Raw genomic sequence first — 19,715 nt, forward strand, 5'->3', positions numbered from 1 at the left:
CCGTTAGGTGTGGTATGAGAGAAGATTGACCACTAGATAGAGCGCTTTTCAATGCTAGTGCGTGCGTGCGTGCGTGCGTGCGTGCGTGCGTGCGTGCGTGCGTGCGTGCGTGCGTGCGTGCGTGCGTGCGTGTGTGTGTGTGCGTGCGTGCGTGCGTGCGTGCGTTTGAATGAAAAGTGTATTTAAAGGAGCCTATTTGAAATAATTGAAGGAGGCAGGCCTACTCATCATAGTGCACCCCCCCCCCCCCCCTCGCCCTCCACCAGCTCCAAATTATAATCAGCATGTCCTCCTCTATTATTTAGTCTTTATAGGACAGTGGAGTGGTTGAGGTCACACAGCGTTATTAGATGTATAGCCGGAGGGTGATCTTTTTACATGTAGTAATCATGCCTTTAATAATACCCTGCGAGTCTCCCTGATACGGGATGTAATTTGTCCCTTTTTAAAAACTGAGTGGCACACTGTGACACTCTGGCACCCAAATGGGACACACTCTGGCACCCAAATGGGACACTTAATCCGTGCCCGTTTTACTCTCTCTCTCTCTTTCCCGCAGGGATGGATATTGAATTGTGACGAGACTGACGAGTTGTCATTGTGTGTGTGTGTGTGTGTGTGTGTGTGTGTGTGTGTGTGTGTGTGTGTGTGTGTGTGTGTGTGTGTGTGTGTGTGTGTGTGTGTGTGTGTGTGTGTGTGTGTGTGTGTGTGTGTGTGTGTGTGTGTGTGTGTGTGTGTGTGTGTGTGTGAGAGATCTGGGGTGCTTCAGAAGGGAATTAATTAATTAAACAAGCCGTTGTTCACGTGAGAACCAGCAGTGGTGGAAGAATTGTTCTGATTCAAGTAAAAGTAGCAAATACCACAAATACTCTGTTACAAGTAAAAGGCCTCTATTCAAAACGTTTACTTGAGTAAAAGTACAAAAGTAATGCAATACCAACGTATGTGCAATACCAACGTATGTGCAATATGTGCAATACCAACGTATGTGCAATACCAACGTATGTGCAATACCAACGTAAAAAAACTTTTTTGGTCGGCATTTGATCTGCAGATTCCGATTTTTCCCGATCCGCTACTTGTATTTTTATAGAACACAAGTGCCATATCACATCTTATCTTGCCATATCTTATGCCATATCACAATAGTACAATATAAAATCACAGACAATGTCTAGTGTAATATCGTCATGTGGACATAATATTGATAGATTAGGCAGGGGGCCATAATATTGATAGATTAGGCAGGGGGACATAATATTGATAGATTAGGCAGGGGGCCATAATATTGATAGATTAGGCAGGGGGCCATAATATTGATAGATTAGGCAGGGGGCCATAATATTGATAGATTAGGCAGGGGGCCATAATATTGATAGATTAGGCAGGGGGCCATAATATTGATAGATTAGGCAGGGGGCCATAATATTGATAGATTAGGCAGGGGGCCATAATATTGATAGATTAGGCAGGGGGCCATAATATTGATAGATTAGGCAGGGGGCCATAATATTGATAGATTAGGCAGGGGGCGGGCCACAATTGTAAGATTACTTAAAGTTGGGAAAGGTAACGATTTACCGTTGTACCAGAAACAAAAGTTGTATTCATTTTCAGTGGCACATCAACATAGAAGAGCACAACATGGGTTTTGTCCATCACATGCCATCTGTAGCTACTGTACATTATTTATTAGTTTTGAGGGGGATTTTGAGGGGATTTGTTTTTCATCACACCAAAGAAATGAATCTCCATCTCATCGATTAGTTTTTTACACTGAATGTAACGATGCCCTAGCTCTCAACTAATATGTTTCACGAAACACGCCGAAAGAGAGCCTGTGGCATTTAATGAATTCCTTCAAACCTTAGAAACACTTCACCAATGTCAGCCTGCCCCCAATACTCTTCCCACGAAGACGCCTCCGTGCCATGGACTCATTGAAATAACCTAAAATAAAGTAAATGCAGTACAAAGCAGTTTGAAGGTCTCTATACGATACCGTAGCACATAACAATGAGCGTAAATGTCTACTACTAACAATGGACAGCATAATACTGTACATTTCTTGGGGCATTTATGGATGGTGTTCCAGCAGGGCCACAATAAAACTCCCCGGGGTCCAAATTATTTTTGGCCCACAAGCCGCCAGTTGAATATCACTGTGACATTCATCCTCATCTCCCACACTGCATGTTCCATTCTATATGTGAGATCTGCATGTAACAGTACTATCATTTCACTGTGGTTCTCAAAGTGGGGTCCGGGGACCCTCAGGGGGTTCCTTTGCGAGTGTTCAAATGGACTCTTATACAGGTCTGTAACTCTGAGAGCGTACACATGGAACCAAATGGACCCGTCTAAGTGTCCACTTGATCCCATTTGCACTCCTCTCAGAATGAAGCAATTTGAGAACCACTGTTTTAGAATGCAGAATCCTGTAACTTCTAAACCCCAAAAGCACTGAGTCATGACTTCCTGTATCTGAACTCTATCCATTTCCCTTTCCTTCATTCCATCTCCTCTCCTCTCCTCTCCTCTCCTCTCCTCTCCTCTCCTCTCCTCTCCTCTCCTCTCCTCTCCTCTCCTCTCCTCTCCTCTCCTCTCCCCTCTCCTCTCCTCTCTCCTCCTGTCCTTGCCTGCGCCCCCCTGTCTCAAAATGGCGGTGGCTGACAGTGACTTTACATCCAAAATGAAAAACAGGCAGACGGGCGTGTCGGGCGGTGGCGGTAGTGGCGGCGGCGGGGTGAACATGACCAAGAGCACGAGCGTCAGCGGCGACATGTGCAACCTGGAGAAGACGGACGGCAGCCAGTCGGACACGGCCGTGGGCACGGTAGGGAGCGACGGAGCGATGGACAAGAAGAGGCGCTCCAGCATCGGTGCCAAAATGCACGCCATCGTTGGCTTGTCCCGGAAGAGCAGGAGCACCTCTCAGCTCAGCCAAACAGGTAAGGCCCTCACCGCAGCCCCGCTGAGCCCAGTGGGTCCCAACCTTTACTTTTCTTTTCTTTTTGCCTTGGGAGCCCCCTCCTCTTCTTCCTACATCTGATCTGACACAAGCTGAGACACACCTGACCTCGCAGACACACCTGACCTCGCAGACACACCTGACCTCGCAGAGACACACCTGACCTCGCAGACACACCTGACCTCGCAGAGACACACCTGACCTCGCAGACACACCTGACCTCGCAGACACACCTGACCTCGCAGAGACACACCTGACCTCGCAGACACACCTGACCTCGCAGACACACCTGACCTCGCAGAGCAGCGGGGCCGGGCCGGCGGCTGCTCTGTACGGTATATATACGCCACTAGACAAAAAAAACGCAGTTTGGGCTGAATTTTGATTGGTCAGAGTTGTAGCATTCGCCAGCAAATGTCTGCAAAGGGAGCAAAAACAGTCGCATTTTCGCAAATTCACACATTCGCCACTGAAAACTGTCAATTGCATTGACTTTATGAGGACTAAGACTAAATCAAAATCTGCTTAAAAATAACACTGGCTGACAAGCCCCCCCCCCCCCACACACACACACACACACAATTCCCAGCCCAGTGTGATTGACCTCCAGGTTGGGAAACACTGTGCTGAGCGAGCCATCACATATTTTGTGCACGTCTGTCCTTCAGTCTTCAGTCTTGTGGTACTGTACGCTGTCTCTGCTGCTGAACACCATGAGTTGTAACGCTGCTCTATCTTCTCCCTCCAGTTTCTACTTTCCTCCAGTTTCCAACGACGTGTCGTCGTGCCACAGACTCAGACTACTTATTTTCTTTGCCGTTAAAATTATGTCATTGCCTATAATGTTACAATTCAGAAGTTTAAGTGGAAAGGGTTGGTGGAAACATGTTGGCATGGTGAAAGTCATGAATTTCAGGTGCCTTGCTCGAACTAATTTGTGCAGTTGCGTGGGATTCACCATGGCTCCAAGAAGGTGCTGAAAACAGTGTTTTGTTTTTTCTACAGAGTGATCTCCAGGAATGTGAACAGTGACACAACAATGGCTCTGTTATCTCCTTATCTTTCCTTTCCTAGGTAACAGGGTTCCTGTGATACCGTATACTGTCTGTCTGTCTCTCTCTCTCTGTCTCTTTTAAAAAAAAGATTCTCCCCCTGTTGTTATGGCACCACTCCCACAGTGTCTTTTTGTGACTGCTGTTGAAGATGTAATTACAGATATTATACTGTAGTTTACTAGTTATATATTAAAAAGAAAACATGTCATTTCAGTTGACTTTGTAACTGTAATAGCTTTGCTGTCCCCGCTGCTAACCTCCTTCACATGCAGCAAGTGTTCCTTTTTTTTTGGCTACATTCTTGATTATAGAATGTCATGTTTGTGACCTGCCGTGGCATATATCACGTGAGCATACGCTGTATGCAGAAAGTAGCATGTCACTTCAAAAGCACGTGAGCCTTATGTCCTATGTGTGTGCTGCTGTACATCCATTGATTTTTGTTTTAGTTCAGTATGTACCGAATGTGTGAAGATTCACGTGTGAAAAGGGGCATGTCTCCTGTATTGACGCAAGCAGTCCACTACTTGCGGTTTCTTTAGCCTTATTGCGGTTTGTTGACGTTTGTATGTGTACTCTACATCCATTATTTTCGAGTACAGTATGTACCGTGTATTGTACTGTATGTCTGCAAGTGCGTCAAAAGGGAAAGCAGTGAATGGCAATTGTCACTCTTTAGCTGTTTTCTTTTTGTACTTTAAATTGCTTTACAGCAAAGCACTTCTGACTTATAACAGGCCATCAGGCTACCATTTTCCTTCATTATTGGTTTTGTTTTGTCGCTTTTCCCCCCCCTCCAATCCACTGGTCCACTCTTGTCAGCTGTGTTTAATAGCTATTGGACGAGGGTGGAGTGTCATTACTTAGTGTGAAAAGCGGCCCAGCGGGTGCCCTGTCTTGGTGGTACACGCTGGCAGATTGAGTTGTTGCTCTACTTGTTGTGAAGGTCAGTCCATCCACGGCCCTCAGACGTGGCAGGCACTCCGCCAGCCAGGCAGCGCCTATTCATTTAGTCTGTCGGCGCTGTCGCAAGGCAGAAAACCTTGTATCTCCACGTAACCGCAAAAGTAGTTTAAATAACGGATCAGAACTCGTGACTTAATGATCGCTTGTTGATTCTCACTGTTCTTGAATCGAAAGTGGTTGGTTTTATTGAACCGATGAAAAGCATGAACAAGAGCTTGTGACTAAATAATAACTGCTTTGGATCCACATTGGCATGCAGTTTCTTTCGTGAAAAGTTACGGTTTTTGGACGTTCTAGGTTTCTACCCGACCGCAACGCTATATTCACCTCTCTTAATGTGGCCAGTAATCACGGCGTGTTCCTCGATCAGTGCTGTGTGGTGGATAAAGGGGTTGGAGAGGAGGTGGTGATGAGGGACTGATGTACAGAGAGGGTGTAAGGAGGATGAGGAGCGTGGTGATGAGGGACTGATGTACAGAGAGGGTGTAAGGAGGATGAGGAGCGTGGTGATGAGGGACTGATGTACAGAGAGGGTGTAAGGAGGATGAGGAGCGTGGTGATGAGGGACTGATGTACAGAGAGGGTGTAAGGAGGATGAGGAGCGTGGTGATGAGGGACTGATGTACAGAGAGGGTGTAAGGAGGATGAGGAGCGTGGTGATGAGGGACTGATGTACAGAGAGGGTGTAAGGAGGATGAGGAGCGTGGTGATGAGGGACTGATGTACAGAGAGGGTGTAAGGAGGATGAGGAGCGTGGTGATGAGGGACTGATGTACAGAGAGGGTGTAAGGAGGATGAGGAGCGTGGTGATGAGGGACTGATGTACAGAGAGGGTGTAAGGAGGATGAGGAGCGTGGTGATGAGGGACTGATGTACAGAGAGGGTGTAAGGAGGATGAGGAGCGTGGTGATGAGGGACTGATGTACAGAGAGGGTGTAAGGAGGATGAGGAGCGTGGTGATGAGGAACTGATGTACAGAGAGGGTGTAAGGAGGATGAGGAGCGTGGTGATGAGGGACTGATGTACAGAGAGGGTGTAAGGAGGATGAGGAGCGTGGTGATGAGGGACTGATGTACAGAGAGGGTGTAAGCCGGGGATGAGGAGCGTGAGGAGCCGGGGATGAGGGGATGAGGAGCGTGGCCACCCTGAGCTCACGTGGGCGGCATGTTTCCCATCTTGGCTGTGATCTGATGAACGGCACCTGCCTTATCCTACATATCGTCGCTGTCTCTCAGGTGGACAGTATGTGCTTTTCAGGGAATCGAAGGGAGAAAAGAACCTGCGTTCCAAATGGATCCAATGGATCCAAATCCACAGACAAACTAAAACCAATTTCACTTTCACTTAATGACTGTGTACATGAGTGTTTGCTATCTTTCATCCATGAATTAATTGCCATCTGTTTGAGTGTTAATGACACACAGGACGAGGTACAGTTCACTGTTTCTGGTGTGGAACAACAAGGGGGTTATCAGCATCTCTCCTCATCTCGTTGGAATCATTTGTACCATTGTGAAAATAAAACAAAAAACACCTTGCTTGTGGTTTTCACATTTTCGTTTTGAGAAAGCTCTTCACGGCCTCACAATTCAATTTTCAATTCAAATGGCTTTATTGGCATGAGAAAACATACGTTTACATTGCCAAAGCAGAAAGCACAATACAGCAATACAGCAATACAATCAAAACAAAAATGATGTACATTTGAAAGTCAGAATCTTCAATAGATCAATTTCCAAATACCAAGATCACTGGATGCAGGTATAGAGCGTCGCAGTCCCGCCCCCTACCATGGACCAGGAAATGAAACCCAATGCATTTTTCCCATGGACATTTTATAAAGTATTTATTTAAAGACGGTTACGCCGCGGACAAAGCCAACTCGAGTCGTGACAACTCATGACAACACAAACAATATTTTGGACCAAACAAATAATTACAAAGAAGAAAAACAACAAAAAAGGTGTTGTAACCTGCCGTTTTTTTCTTCTTTCTAATAATCTTTTCGGCCCCAAAAATTTTGTTTGTTATGATTTGTCACGACTCGAGTTGGCTTTGTCCGCGGCGTAAACGTCTTTAAATAAATACTTTCTGAAATGTCTATGAGGAAAATGAACGGAGAATCATTTCCTGGTCCATGGTAAGGGGCGGGACTGCGACGCTCTATAGTGCAGGAATATACACAATGATTAGTCTTTAGGGTGGTTGTGTTCCGTTTGATATCCTTCTCCTATCACAGCAACTCACAAATCTTGCTGCTGTGTTTGCACACACACAATCACACAATCACTGACTGTGCACGTACTGTATATACTGTACACCTTAAATACAGTCAAGAGCATGAAGAGCACATCAATATTTTACTGTAGATGCACTCTAGGAGCATCAGAGGGAGTTTGTGAGGGCTTGCATCTGTTTGTTGGTCAATATCTGAAATGTGTGTGTTGGCTCTCTACCATTAGAGACACTGCCAAGCTTCCTTTCTGGCCTCTCCTGTTGTAGCTACTTTATCCATAGCGGTTCTGGCCACCGACTAGAGGCACGCAGGCATGCGTTCAAAGGATGGAGAGAGGTTACTTCAGTTCAGCCATTCCCAACCTTTTCTGGATCAGACCGGTCCACTTGTAAAATGTCAAAGAAATCGAGAAGCCGTCAGGAAGCCAAAAGCCAAAGGTGTTTGAGACAGTGGTTGAGAGATATATATATATATATATATATATGTTTTCCAATTATTATTTGTTATTACAATTATTACTTGTAATAATAATTGGCCCATGCACAGGTCGGGAATTGCCTGCTCTAAGTTGTTGTTTGATGCTCTGCGCTGCCAAGAGGCATCTTCCAGACACTGTGGCTTTGAGAGACAGAGGTTTGTGAGCAGGGTGAGAGAGTTCACCTTCTGTTTACTGAAATGAACACTCGCATGCACGCACGCGCTCGCTCGCTTGCACGCACGCACGCACGTGCACATGCACACACACACCACCTCTCAGATCCTCTTAATGAACGGGTGTCATGTGTCTCAGTTGAAAAGCTGTGTGTGTGTGTGTGTGTGTGTGTGTGTGTGTGTGTGTGTGTGTGTGTGTGTGTGTGTGTGTGTGTGTGTGTGTGTGTGTGTGTGTGTGTGTGTGTGTGTGTGTGTGTGTGTGTGTGTGTGTGTGTGTGTGTGTGTGTGCTCGTGCGTGCGTGCGTGCGTGCGTGCGTGCGTGTGTGTTTGTGTGTGTGTCGGCGATGGCGAGGATGAAAACGGAGCGTCTGTCAGAGTTCCACTGGTCTTCATGATCACTCTATTGATTTATGAAGGTCGATCGTCCCACTCAGTCACCACTCAGCACTCTTAAAGTCTACTAATTACGTTCTGACCTCAATCGTATTCCCAGTGGTGAACAGTAATTAAGTACATTTACTTGAGTGTTGTTGTTTAGTACAACTTTGAGGTACTTTTACTTTACTTAAGTATTGTATTCTTTTTTGGTATGTTTACGTTATACTTCACTATTCCGCCTATAACGCCTCAGAGGGAAATGTACTTTTTACTCCACTGCAATTATTTGCCAGCTTAAGTTACTTCTGATTATGAAATGTTTCATTTATTTTAGTTTATTTTATTTTAGGTTTTATGACCTCAATTACAGCCACCCAACCTGAACTTTGAACATTGAGTGGATTTTCTGTATTCTGGAATGTTCTTTGTGTGTTCTAAAGCCTTTTGAGCTGCAATGAAAACAGTGAAAACGGTGACATCTGCTGGCAGATTCCTATGTCATATATTTGTGGACTCTTACCTCACAATCCACAGGCAAATCAGAGCACTTGTTTGAGCCAGAAAAAACCAGACCACAGAAAATCTACTGAATGTTAAAAGTTATGTTTTTTTTTGGGTGCAATTGAGCTCAGAAAAAAATGTATGAACGCTGAACTCAATAACAAACTTGGAACAGCTGGTTTATAACAAACACAAGATCATTTACAGCTAAACACTCATTGCTCTCAGGAATGTTTTTGGAAACGTTTGAAGCTAGAAATAGACAATGCAGTAACCGATTATGATTATATGATTATATGATTATATTCTAACGCACCTGGTATAATGGCCTACCTTCATTACCATAAGCAATGAAATCCTTTGTTTTCTTGATACTTTTGGATAATTATTTTTAATTTCTTTATTAAGTAGCTTTGTAATAAACATGATAATCAGGGGTTAATTTCCCCTTGCATGGCAAATCTACAAGCTCACAGGGCGTCACATTGCAACACGATTTGAGCTTGTAAATCAGTAGACCCTTTTAACTTGTAACGGTATGTTTATATTCTGGTATACCTACTTCTACCTAAGTAAAAAAGGAAAAAAGTACCTCTTCCACCACGTAGTAATTCGGTTTTCTGACCTCCATTGAGGGCATTTGTATTCCTACGCCCCTTCCTTCACCCCCTGCTGCTAGTATACAGCGCCTGACTCAGCCAAAATAACAGCTCAGATCTAGCCAGCCTACAGGGAAATTCATCCCTGTCCATTACCACATGGATTCCTTGCCATTTTCATTTAGTCTATAAAAACCTGAAAGTGAATGATAAACGAGACATGCGGTGTCTTGTTATTTCCAGGGAGGTTTGCATGTGTGTTGTTTGTGCCATATATTTTCATCTGTGACATTCGGTTTGACATAAAACGAAATGCGCTGAGGATGCAGTATGTGCTATTTTCCTGCGTTTCAAAACCATGCTGTCTTTTATTGGAGATATTGCAAAGCAGTGCACCATTTTTTGGCGAGTAGTGCATTGTGATCATAATTACGCTTACAGCATTTTGCTCTAGCCACGCACGCTGCGTGTGCGTGCGTGCGTGCACACACACACACACACACACAGACACACACACAGTAGTTATCTGCTGTAGGTGCAAGATGCGAAAAGATTGATTCTCCGCCTTTTGCATGCAGCTGCTGAAGTGCATTCAGCCAAGCACCTCCCCACATAAGAACTAAACTAAAGGGGTTTAAAACTAATTAAAACTATGAACTGAAATTGAAAACATGAAGACAAAATGAAATTAAAACAGAAACTAATGAAACATTCTGAACCATAATAACCTTGGTGGTTGTGAGGTTTTTCATTCAGCCTGTCGTGGATGGAGATGGAGGGCTGCTCATCGCTGATTGGCTGCGACAGTATGACCACTTTGGCCCTATTATTTATTTGTACTAGAAGCGTGGCCCGTTTGGCACCGATGCAAGTTGGAAATGCATGCCCCACCCAGTTATTACGTCTGTGTCCCTTTTATGCCCATATATGGAGTTATTTGTCAGGCATGCCCAAATACGGAGTCTATGCAGACGTCAGAAGGATGTCTGAACAGGGAAGCTCCATATATGGAACCGGGGCAGGGGCCCTGTCCAGAGCCCGGGCAGAGGCCTTTTGTGGTGGTTGTGGACAACCGTGTGTCCGACCGACTCGACACCGAGACACTGCACTCCCTGTGGTGGCGTGGAACGCGTGTGTGGAATTTGAAGTCGGTGCGGCGAACGGTTCTCGGAGTTACGTGTATTACACACGTACGTACAGAGACTTGGTGCATTTATAGTTAGATGATAAATGGCGAGATAGCTTGTAGGTCTTCTATTATTTGTAAATCATGTTTAATTTATCTCTTTCCCTGCGATCTTTAGCTGTGTTTTTTCTCTGAATTTAGGCTCAGATTGAGGTGATTGAACCGAACGTCGATGTTAAGAGCTCATTAAAGAATTGGCGCTATCTCACGGTTACAATATTAACGCTTCTGATGAAAGTGAAAGTAATGATCGGCAGAACAGCTATGGACGATTTTTACTTCCGGTTAATTTGGGGTGAATTTTGGTGTTTTCAAAATAAAAGGCCCCGTGCATCCTGTTGGCAGTGAAGGGACAGCGCCGGAGTTCAATGGTGGCAGTCAAAGTGTTTTGTGACATCATCAAACATAATATATCTATCGTATACAGTAGTCTATACTTTTCCTAAAAAGGAAAAGCATGTATTTAATTCCCTCTAACCGGAAACAGGGAGAAAACATGTCCCCACCAGCAATACAACTTAATGACCAGGGAAGGATATCAAAAGCAAATCTACCCCTGCCTCTGCCTTTGTAGTGCAGTGTCCTGACAGTGGGTGTGCTACAGTGCGGAGGCTCACCACTCGTCACATTCTGTGTCTCTTTCAATTATTATTTTTTGTACAGGAAATACATTATATGAGTGTGCGGGTTCCCTTCTCTTTTCCTACGTCACTTTTTGAACCCAGCACCTCCACGAAGTGATGTGCGTATTTTACTATAGTTTCTGCAGGAAATACATAGCCTGGTAAACCATCCCAGTCGCCAGGCTCTGGTGGAGGCTTAGACCATTTTCAATATTGTATACTGTTACATCTCAGTGTCAAATATTGTTTATACTACAATTTTGTTTTCAAAAATAGATAATTTAAAAGTTCACAATGAGTCACATTGCGACACATCTTTGGTACGGCAACTGTAATTTGATGCCAATACTTTTGTACTTTTACTCAAGTCAAATTGTTCTTCTACCACCCCTGGTATGAGGTCTGCCGACCAGCTGGATGTGATAGTGACCAACAAAAGATCCAAGGGTGATCCAGCCCTAGTGCAATAGTCTGCTTTGTTTGGGCCTTTATATTGCCTGCTGTAGTCTGCTTATATTGTATCATTTTGTTTCTTCTAAATGCCTGTTTGTTTTCATGTTTTAAATGGTTGTTTATATTGTATTGTTTAAAGCTTTTGATTAGGACTTAATTATGCTTACTTAGAAATCAGTAGGCCTCATCGGCTAAATAACTAAAAAAGTAAAAAAAGTCAAATAATGGCCAATCGATAGCGATATCGGCCAGACCAATACGTATATCACTCTAGATGTCTAGTCATTATCAGAATGCTTGCTACGAGGAAATCTTTCACGATCCTCTGAAATTGTCCTTTTCAATACCTTCGATCAGCAGCCCTATAGCTCCTGGGAGGTTGTTGGATCTTCACAGTTCTGCAACGCTAATTGCTTTGGTCCGCTAGTTTGAACTACCACCATTGCAGTTGTTTCTTGAGATCAGTTTTGCCCTCCTCTGTGTTTAAAGCCACATAACACCTTTCCCTGCTCTCCTTTTGCTCAAGGAGTGCCCGATTTATGTTGTTTCTTAATTGAGTCGTGAACAAGATTTATGTGACTTTAGAGAGCTATACTGTACATGAATCAAATGTGGAAATGATGCATTGGGAGATTCAGGATAGCCTACCTTAATACCTTCCATTAGAATACCTTCCATATGGGAGATTCAGTATAGCCTACCTTAATACCTTCCATTAGAATACCTTCCATATGGGGGGAAAATACATGTAAGAGAGATACATATAATGCATATGTGGTGCTCCGTGCTATGTGTAAAATCCCCCCCCCCCCACACACACACACACACATGCACCCTCCTCCTCCTCTTCCATTTAAGGAGGAACTTTCTCCAAATACCAAATAGATCACGGCACACACACACACGCACCGCAACCTGGTTTATCACGTAACCATTTAACCATTCCCAAAACAAGTACAGTGTGTACAGTACAATGGCTACAAACGTTGTTGTACGTCACCCGGCCAGTGCACCTGGCGCACTGTAGATGGGCTCCTCCGCTCATGTCCCCAGACTTAAGTGTCTCTTTGTATACGAGGTAGAATAGCTGAACTTTGAGCTTTGGGGGGCCGTGGTGATCCATCATCGCGTGTGTGTAGGAACTGGGTAGCCCGTTTCAGCAGCTCCTCTCTCCTCCAGAGCCCCCAATAGCTGCTGCTGCTGCTGCTAATGAATCGCCTGGGGACCGGCAGCAGACACGCTGCTCTCTGGATGATGCATGGGAGGAAAAGTAAAACACGGCAGCCCATGATGGTACAGTACACTGGGCCCGGGACCCGTTTGTGGGTCGCGGACACATCTTTTTTTATTTGATTTAATTTTATTGTATTTGTTTTTATTTGATTAATATTATTTCAAAACATTTACCAAAAAACATTGTCATGAATTGAAAACAAAACTCAATGATTTGTTTTCAGTATTTTCAGGAAGAAATAAAAGAAATTCCATAAAATAGAAAACCAAACTCTCTCTCTCTCTCTCTCTCTCTCTCTCTCTCTCTCTCTCTCTCTCTCTCTCTCTCCCCCCCCCATTGTCCCTCCCTCTGTTCAAGAGGCATCTCATAAAATGCTACAGAGAGGCGAAAAAGCCAAAAAGAAAATGACAGCCTGCACAGTTGACGTAGCGGCCTGTACATAATAGGGGTTCGAGTCCTGATGCCGATGACCATAGCTGCATGTCATAGATACGGGTCTAGCATCGGACGCATGGCTAATTAAGAACGTATTAATACGCTTATCGCGTGCTGTGTGTTAAGAAAAGAAAATATAGGTTCACAACGAATTGCGATGCGTCTTGAGCTTGTAGATTGGCTTTTAAAATAACATTAAAATAAATGCCTGTAATGCCATGCTCCAAAACATTTGAGTACATTTTCCACCACTGCTGTTGAGGACAAGACAACAATCGCTCTTGTTTTAAGATGTAGCCTACTTAGCTCGGCCCAGCTGGTGCCACACAGACTCACGCCTCATTTTGGCTTGCCCTTGTTAATGCTCCAGCCCCAAATAATCACTGATTTTGTATGAATTTTGATTATGGAAATGTTTCTGAAAACTTGATTCGCCAAGTGCACAGAATGTCTCTTTCATATAATTGATGCTGACACACATTGATCCTTGAGCACACACAGTCCTGATAACTTATTCTGTAACTCCTACACTGTCTGCTCACCTTCTCCAGCCAGCCAGCAATTGACTTAATAATAATGAGTCACCTTTTAAAGAGTTCAACGCAGACTGTTCATGAGTGAATTCCGGGAATTAAATTAATGTTTTTCGACGCAGCTCAGTAGAGCCTATAGTTCAAAATGCGTTCCCTGGGTAGACACTGTACTTTGAACACCCCGATGGAAATAAACTAATGTTCTTGTTTTGACGGGGCTCCCTGCTCTTTCCCCCGTCTGACACAATAACAGTCCGAGAGGTGGACGTTTAGGTTTTTCGATTTCTGTGAAAATGGGTGCAATCACACTGTAGCCATGGCAACTCGTGATAAACATGCTGACCCGGGCGGTGTGACATGTGAGTGACTGAACAGCGGCTTGGTGCCAGCCTTGTGAAAAGAGAGGTCATGTAGCTCATTGGTTGCCTCTTGTACTCGCATTATGTTATAGTACTTAACTATTAACCCATTTAGACCTGCAGATTCTACAAATGTCTTCTAACTCCTGACATTTTTCTGAAAAACCTATGTTTCTATGTCAATGGTGCTCAAACTATTTCATGTCAAGAACCCCCGGAATTATCTGTATTTGGCCGCTGACCCCCATCTGAAAATGTTTCAATATTTGAGTTAAAAACGCTTGCTGTGAAAGAATATATATTCAAAGATTTTCACACATTTTCACGATTTTTCAGAAAAAGCAGATGTACATGCTCATAGATCTGCTAAAGTCTAAAATAATAGTTAAAGTGGTTAAAAGCTATAAGGTGACACAGACTCAGACTGTAAATGGGTTAAGGCGCTTCGGTACTATTTCATTTTTTGACATTTTCAGTTTTTAATTATTATGTCAAAACATTTCCCAAAAAAAGCAACATTTTTCATGAATTAAAAACAAAATCTTTTTTTCCCCAGTAATTTCATGGAGAAATCAAAGAAAAATCTACGAAATGCCATAAATTAGAAGACAAATATTTAAGAAGTAGTGAAAATAGCCGATCTACACGTGAGCTTGTAGATCTGCTGTTTTCACTAGTTTGGGTCCTGGGGACACAACAACGTTCTCTTTTGGCTCACGGGCTAAAACCTTTGGGAACCATGCACTGCCCTAGATAATTCCCAGAATGCACTGTAAACTGAACCCGGATGGGAACCGTGTCCGTGAGGTTCCCAGTTCGATCCCGGGCTCCTCCAGAGTCAGAAGTGTCCTTGAGCAACATTCTGAACCCCTAATTGCTCCCGATGAGCAGGTTGGTGCCTTGCATGGTTTTTTCCGCCATCGATGAATGAATGTGTGTGTGAATGGGTGAATGTAATGCACATCTATGTAAAGCGCTGAAGTATGTAGGCTAGGTCTTTGTTTAACTTTCCTAAAGTAGAGCAAAGAAACTTTCAATAATTTCACCTCCATTTACATAACCTGCAGGACTCAGGAGCTCAGCCCTAGCTGCATAATGCTGAAGAGACACTTGCTCCCATTTCCCCACTGTGTGTGTGACGTGTGTGTGGGTGTGGGTGTGGGTGTGTGGGTGTGGGTGTTTGCATGTGTGCGTGCGTGCACGTTCATGTGTAGCATAAACCTTGTATCTAAATATTTCAACTTTTCTTGTTTTTTTACTTTTTTTACTTTTTTACTTGTTTTTTTACTCAACAGCAATCTGCGATCTTAACAACAGCTTCAACTGTTGACTCAGCTTATAAACCCAGATCTACTTTGTAGCCTGACGTGTGACATGCCGTTACTGTCAGGTGGATACCCTGCTGTATGTCCGAAACCATTAACCTTCCAGGAAGTTGTTCAGCTCCCCCTGTGTTAGTGTTGAAGTGGCGCTACACCAGCTCCCCCTGTGTTCGTGTTGAAGTGGGGCTACACCAGCTCCCCCTGTGTTAGTGTTGAAGTGGCGCTACACCAGCTCCCCCTGTGTTAGTGTTGAAGTGGCGCTACACCAGCTCCCCCTGTGTTAGTGTTGAAGTGGCGCTACACCAGCTCCCCCTGTGTTAGTGTTGAAGTGGGGCTACACCAGCTCCCCCTGTGTTAGTGTTGAAGTGGGGCTACACCAGCTCCCCCTGTGTTAGTGTTGAAGTGGCGCTACACCAGCTCCCCCTGTGTTAGTGTTGAAGTGGCGCTAAACCAGCTCCCCCTGTGTTAGTGTTGAAGTGGAGCTACACCAGCTCCCCCTGTGTTAGTGTTGAAGTGGCGCTACACCAGCTCCCCCTGTGTTAGTGTTGAAGTGGCGCTACACCAGCTCCCCCTGTGTTAGTGTTGAAGTGGCGCTACACCAGCTCCCCCTGTGTTAGTGTTGAAGTGGGGCTACACCAGCTCCCCCTGTGTTAGTGTTGAAGTGGCGCTACACCAGCTCCCCCTGTGTTAGTGTTGAAGTGGCGCTACACCAGCTCCCCCTGTGTTAGTGTTGAAGTGGCGCTACACCAGCTCCCCCTGTGTTAGTGTTGAAGTGGGGCTACACCAGCTCCCCCTGTGTTAGTGTTGAAGTGGGGCTACACCAGCTCCCCCTGTGTTAGTGTTGAAGTGGCGCTACACCAGCTCCCCCTGTGTTAGTGTTGAAGTGGCGCTAAACCAGCTCCCCCTGTGTTAGTGTTGAAGTGGCGCTACACCAGCTCCCCCTGTGTTAGTGTTGAAGTGGCGCTACACCAGCTCCCCCTGTGTTAGTGTTGAAGTGGCGCTACACCAGCTCCCCCTGTGTTAGTGTTGAAGTGGCGCTACACCAGCTCCCCCTGTGTTAGTGTTGAAGTGGCGCTACACCAAATCAAAAGGCCCCAAAGCGTCAATACAATCAAGAATGACACCTTTTGCGTTCACACGCCCAGTGAATGAACGTGCGTGCGTTCAGCGCAACGCCAGCACTACTCCCGTAGATTTAGAAGGCTGCTCACCGACACTGGATTTGCTATTTTTGAATCTCCTCTCACCGAGTGAGTGGTTAAGAAACTTTTGGACTGGGGTTCCTGTGTTGAGTTACATTGAAATCGGTGACCTATGAATACGGAGTTGATGGAAGCAACAACTGTATCTAATTGAAATAGTCTCGCACAGGGCCCTGCAAGGTGCGGGCTCTTCAGCTTAACCTACTAAATTCCATTGTTAATGTGTGCATTATGCACCATTTACCATAGGTCTATTTTATGTTCACGAAGCTCCTACATATTGTCAATGTCGGAAGGAAACCACCTAACTCCATTTACGAGTCCATCAGCCGGTAATTCAGTGCTATTGAACACCCTTTATGTCTGTATGTTGGCTAAAATAAATTGTGAACCAATGAAAAGTATTACAAAGCGCTTCGGACAAAAAACTCCACTTGACCTGGATGTTTTTTTTTCATTTCCTGAAAAATGAGAGAGAGAGAGTTAGGTGGTTTCTTCCAGACAGCAGAGATACATTATGTCCTTCTTCTGATTGTTGTGTCTTTGTACTGTGACAGTTCCCCTCGTGGGTGAGTGGTTGGTGACGGAGAGCAGAGAGACGTGATGTGACAAGGGCTCTTGTCTTTGGTCAGCATGCTCTTCCCACATGACTCGTGTTGTGTGGCCATTTCCTCATTTTGACATGAGGAATAATCACGCCGCGGTCACTGACATACAATACAGTATTTGTGTTTTAGTTTGCGAGCACGGAACACAATGTTTTTGTCTCACAGTTTATTTTGACTGTACTGTAATATTGAAACAAGACTCGGTGACTCCAATCCCGTGGGCCTCCATTATACAGTGAGAGATTAAGACCTCTAATCTTGGGCCGAAATAGGTGTGGTTTGGTTGATTTGTGATTGAAGAAAAAGATTTCAAGGACGAAAAACAAAAAACAAAACACAGTACAACAACACAGGGAAAAAAAAAAAAGGCTGCATTTTTCAGATATTGCAGATTCATATTTGAATTCTTCATACATTGACCAGTTAGGTGTTGCACCGCAACATGGTTAAGTAGTTACATGTACTGTACTATGCTCAGTACAGCTGTCACGTTTTAGCAACATTGGGTAACATTGAGATCCTGCCAGCTCCCAACCCTCCCCAGTCCCCACCGCGCGCTCTCTCTCTCTCTCTCTCTCTCTCTCTCTCTCTCTCTCTCTCTCTCTCTCCTCTCTCTCTCTCTCTCTCTCTCTCTCTCTCTCTCTCTCTCTCTCTCTCTCTCTCTCTCTCTCTCTCTCTCTCTCTCTCTCTCTGTGCTCCATCTGTCAGTTGTTTTAGAGAATTCACAGCTCAAGGATGGAGGTTGTCAAGTCCAGGGCACACAGAGTTCTCTCAGCCAGCCAGTTAAGCCTCCACACTCTTCACACATGCTGCTCTTATCTCACACCTTTCCATGGAGGTGTGAAAGCGTGCCATGCATGCGTGTGAGCGATTTGTCACCGTGTGAATGCATTGATGCCTTGAATTTGCCTCTGGGGGCACCGTCCCGTTTCCCCGTGTAGAGACCAGATGTCGACCCGTTTTGCTCTTCAGCCCTCCTCTATCAGTGGTGCTCATTTGTTTTCATTCCTAATAACAACAACTCTACACGTTGCATTGGGTGTTGCTGACAGATTCACCTACGGAGCTCTGAATCTGTCCTGAGAGATTAGCATTATGGCGATGTGTAGAGTGACAGAAGTGACCCTTTGAGGTGATTACTGCACTGTGCATGCTGTCACCACTCTACGGTGGAACTTCAACAGAACTACCCCAGTAACTGATCTAATCCTCATGCACGATTTGATAGGAGGTGGTATTGCATATTCTATGATCAGTATCACGTCTTCTACTGTCATTGGCTGCCATGGTTTTCATTATTCTATGATCAGTATCACGTCATCTACTGTCATTGGCTGCCATGGTTTATTCTATGATCAGTATCACGTCATCTACTGTCATTGGCTGCCATGGTTTATTCTATGATCAGTATCACGTCATCTACTGTCATTGGCTGCCATGGTTTTCATGAACCACTTGTCCATTGTCTATTTTCGTTGAATGTTCTTATCTGTTTCCGCTGAATGTTTTTATCTCATGTTTTTGTTCACATTCACTGAGTAATCTTTTACTTCTGCCAAATGTTCTATTCTTGTGAAATGTTTGCCTATTATTTTGTTCCCGGAATAGGCATGTTGTTAAACAGTAGGAGTCCTGCTTTGGGTCCATTCAACAATAACATGCCCAATGAAGTGGTTCTCTTTGGTAACAATGGAGGATGCATAGAGAGCCAAGGACAAGGGGAAGCTGTACTTCCAACTAACTGCACTGTTGTGCATCAAGGCAGGGAATGTAAACAGAGCAGAAAGAGAGAGAGGGAGACAGTCTGGGAAATAGGCACAGAGAGAGAGAGAGAGCGATTCAGGGAGGAGGTAGTGAAGTAGCGAAGCACATTTGCTTGTGTATCGCCCGGGATTCGAACCCGGGTCTCCCGCATGAAAGTATATACCGGTATCCAATATCTTATAACCACTAGACCAAAGGGATATCCCTATGGACTGGCGGAGATATTAGAATTTTTTGAGGCCTTCAGGCTGAGGTTGGGAGCCACTCTGCTACACTTGAGTACTGTACATAAAAATCTGTACTTTACTTGAATATTTGCATTTATAGATATTATTACCTTCTCCCTCGAAGACAAATATTGTACCTTTGTCTCCGACATTTGAAGATGTGCTATTTGTACTATTGATAGTTTTAGAAAATGTCTGGGAAATCAATTTTGAGGGAGAATGTTATACAATTCTTATACAGCAATGCATTGACAATAAAAATAAAAATAAAAGTCAGGCTACTTTCTAATTTGTACTTTTGAAAAGCAAGTACTGCAGTACATTAACAAAGTACAAATTTGACCTAAAAAGAAAAGAGAAATCACGTGCGTGCGTGCGTGTGGTTGTTTACTTATGGTCCTAGATGGCTATT

General features: G+C 44.4%; 1 protein-coding gene across 1 annotated transcript in view; it reads left to right on the forward strand.

The window, feature by feature from the left end:
- LOC306925126 (regulating synaptic membrane exocytosis protein 2-like) overlaps positions 1 to 19,715 on the forward strand; it is a 203,526-nt gene that overhangs the window by 163,861 nt on the left and 19,950 nt on the right. The window contains exon 20 of the mRNA XM_079503808.1: positions 2,677 to 2,951. Within this exon, the coding sequence (XP_079359934.1) occupies positions 2,677 to 2,951 (275 nt within the window). The remainder of the gene's footprint in view (positions 1 to 2,676; positions 2,952 to 19,715) is intronic.

Source organism: Electrona antarctica (genome assembly GCF_951216825.1).
Source record: "Electrona antarctica genome assembly, chromosome: 6".
Lineage (NCBI taxonomy): Eukaryota > Metazoa > Chordata > Actinopteri > Myctophiformes > Myctophidae > Electrona > Electrona antarctica.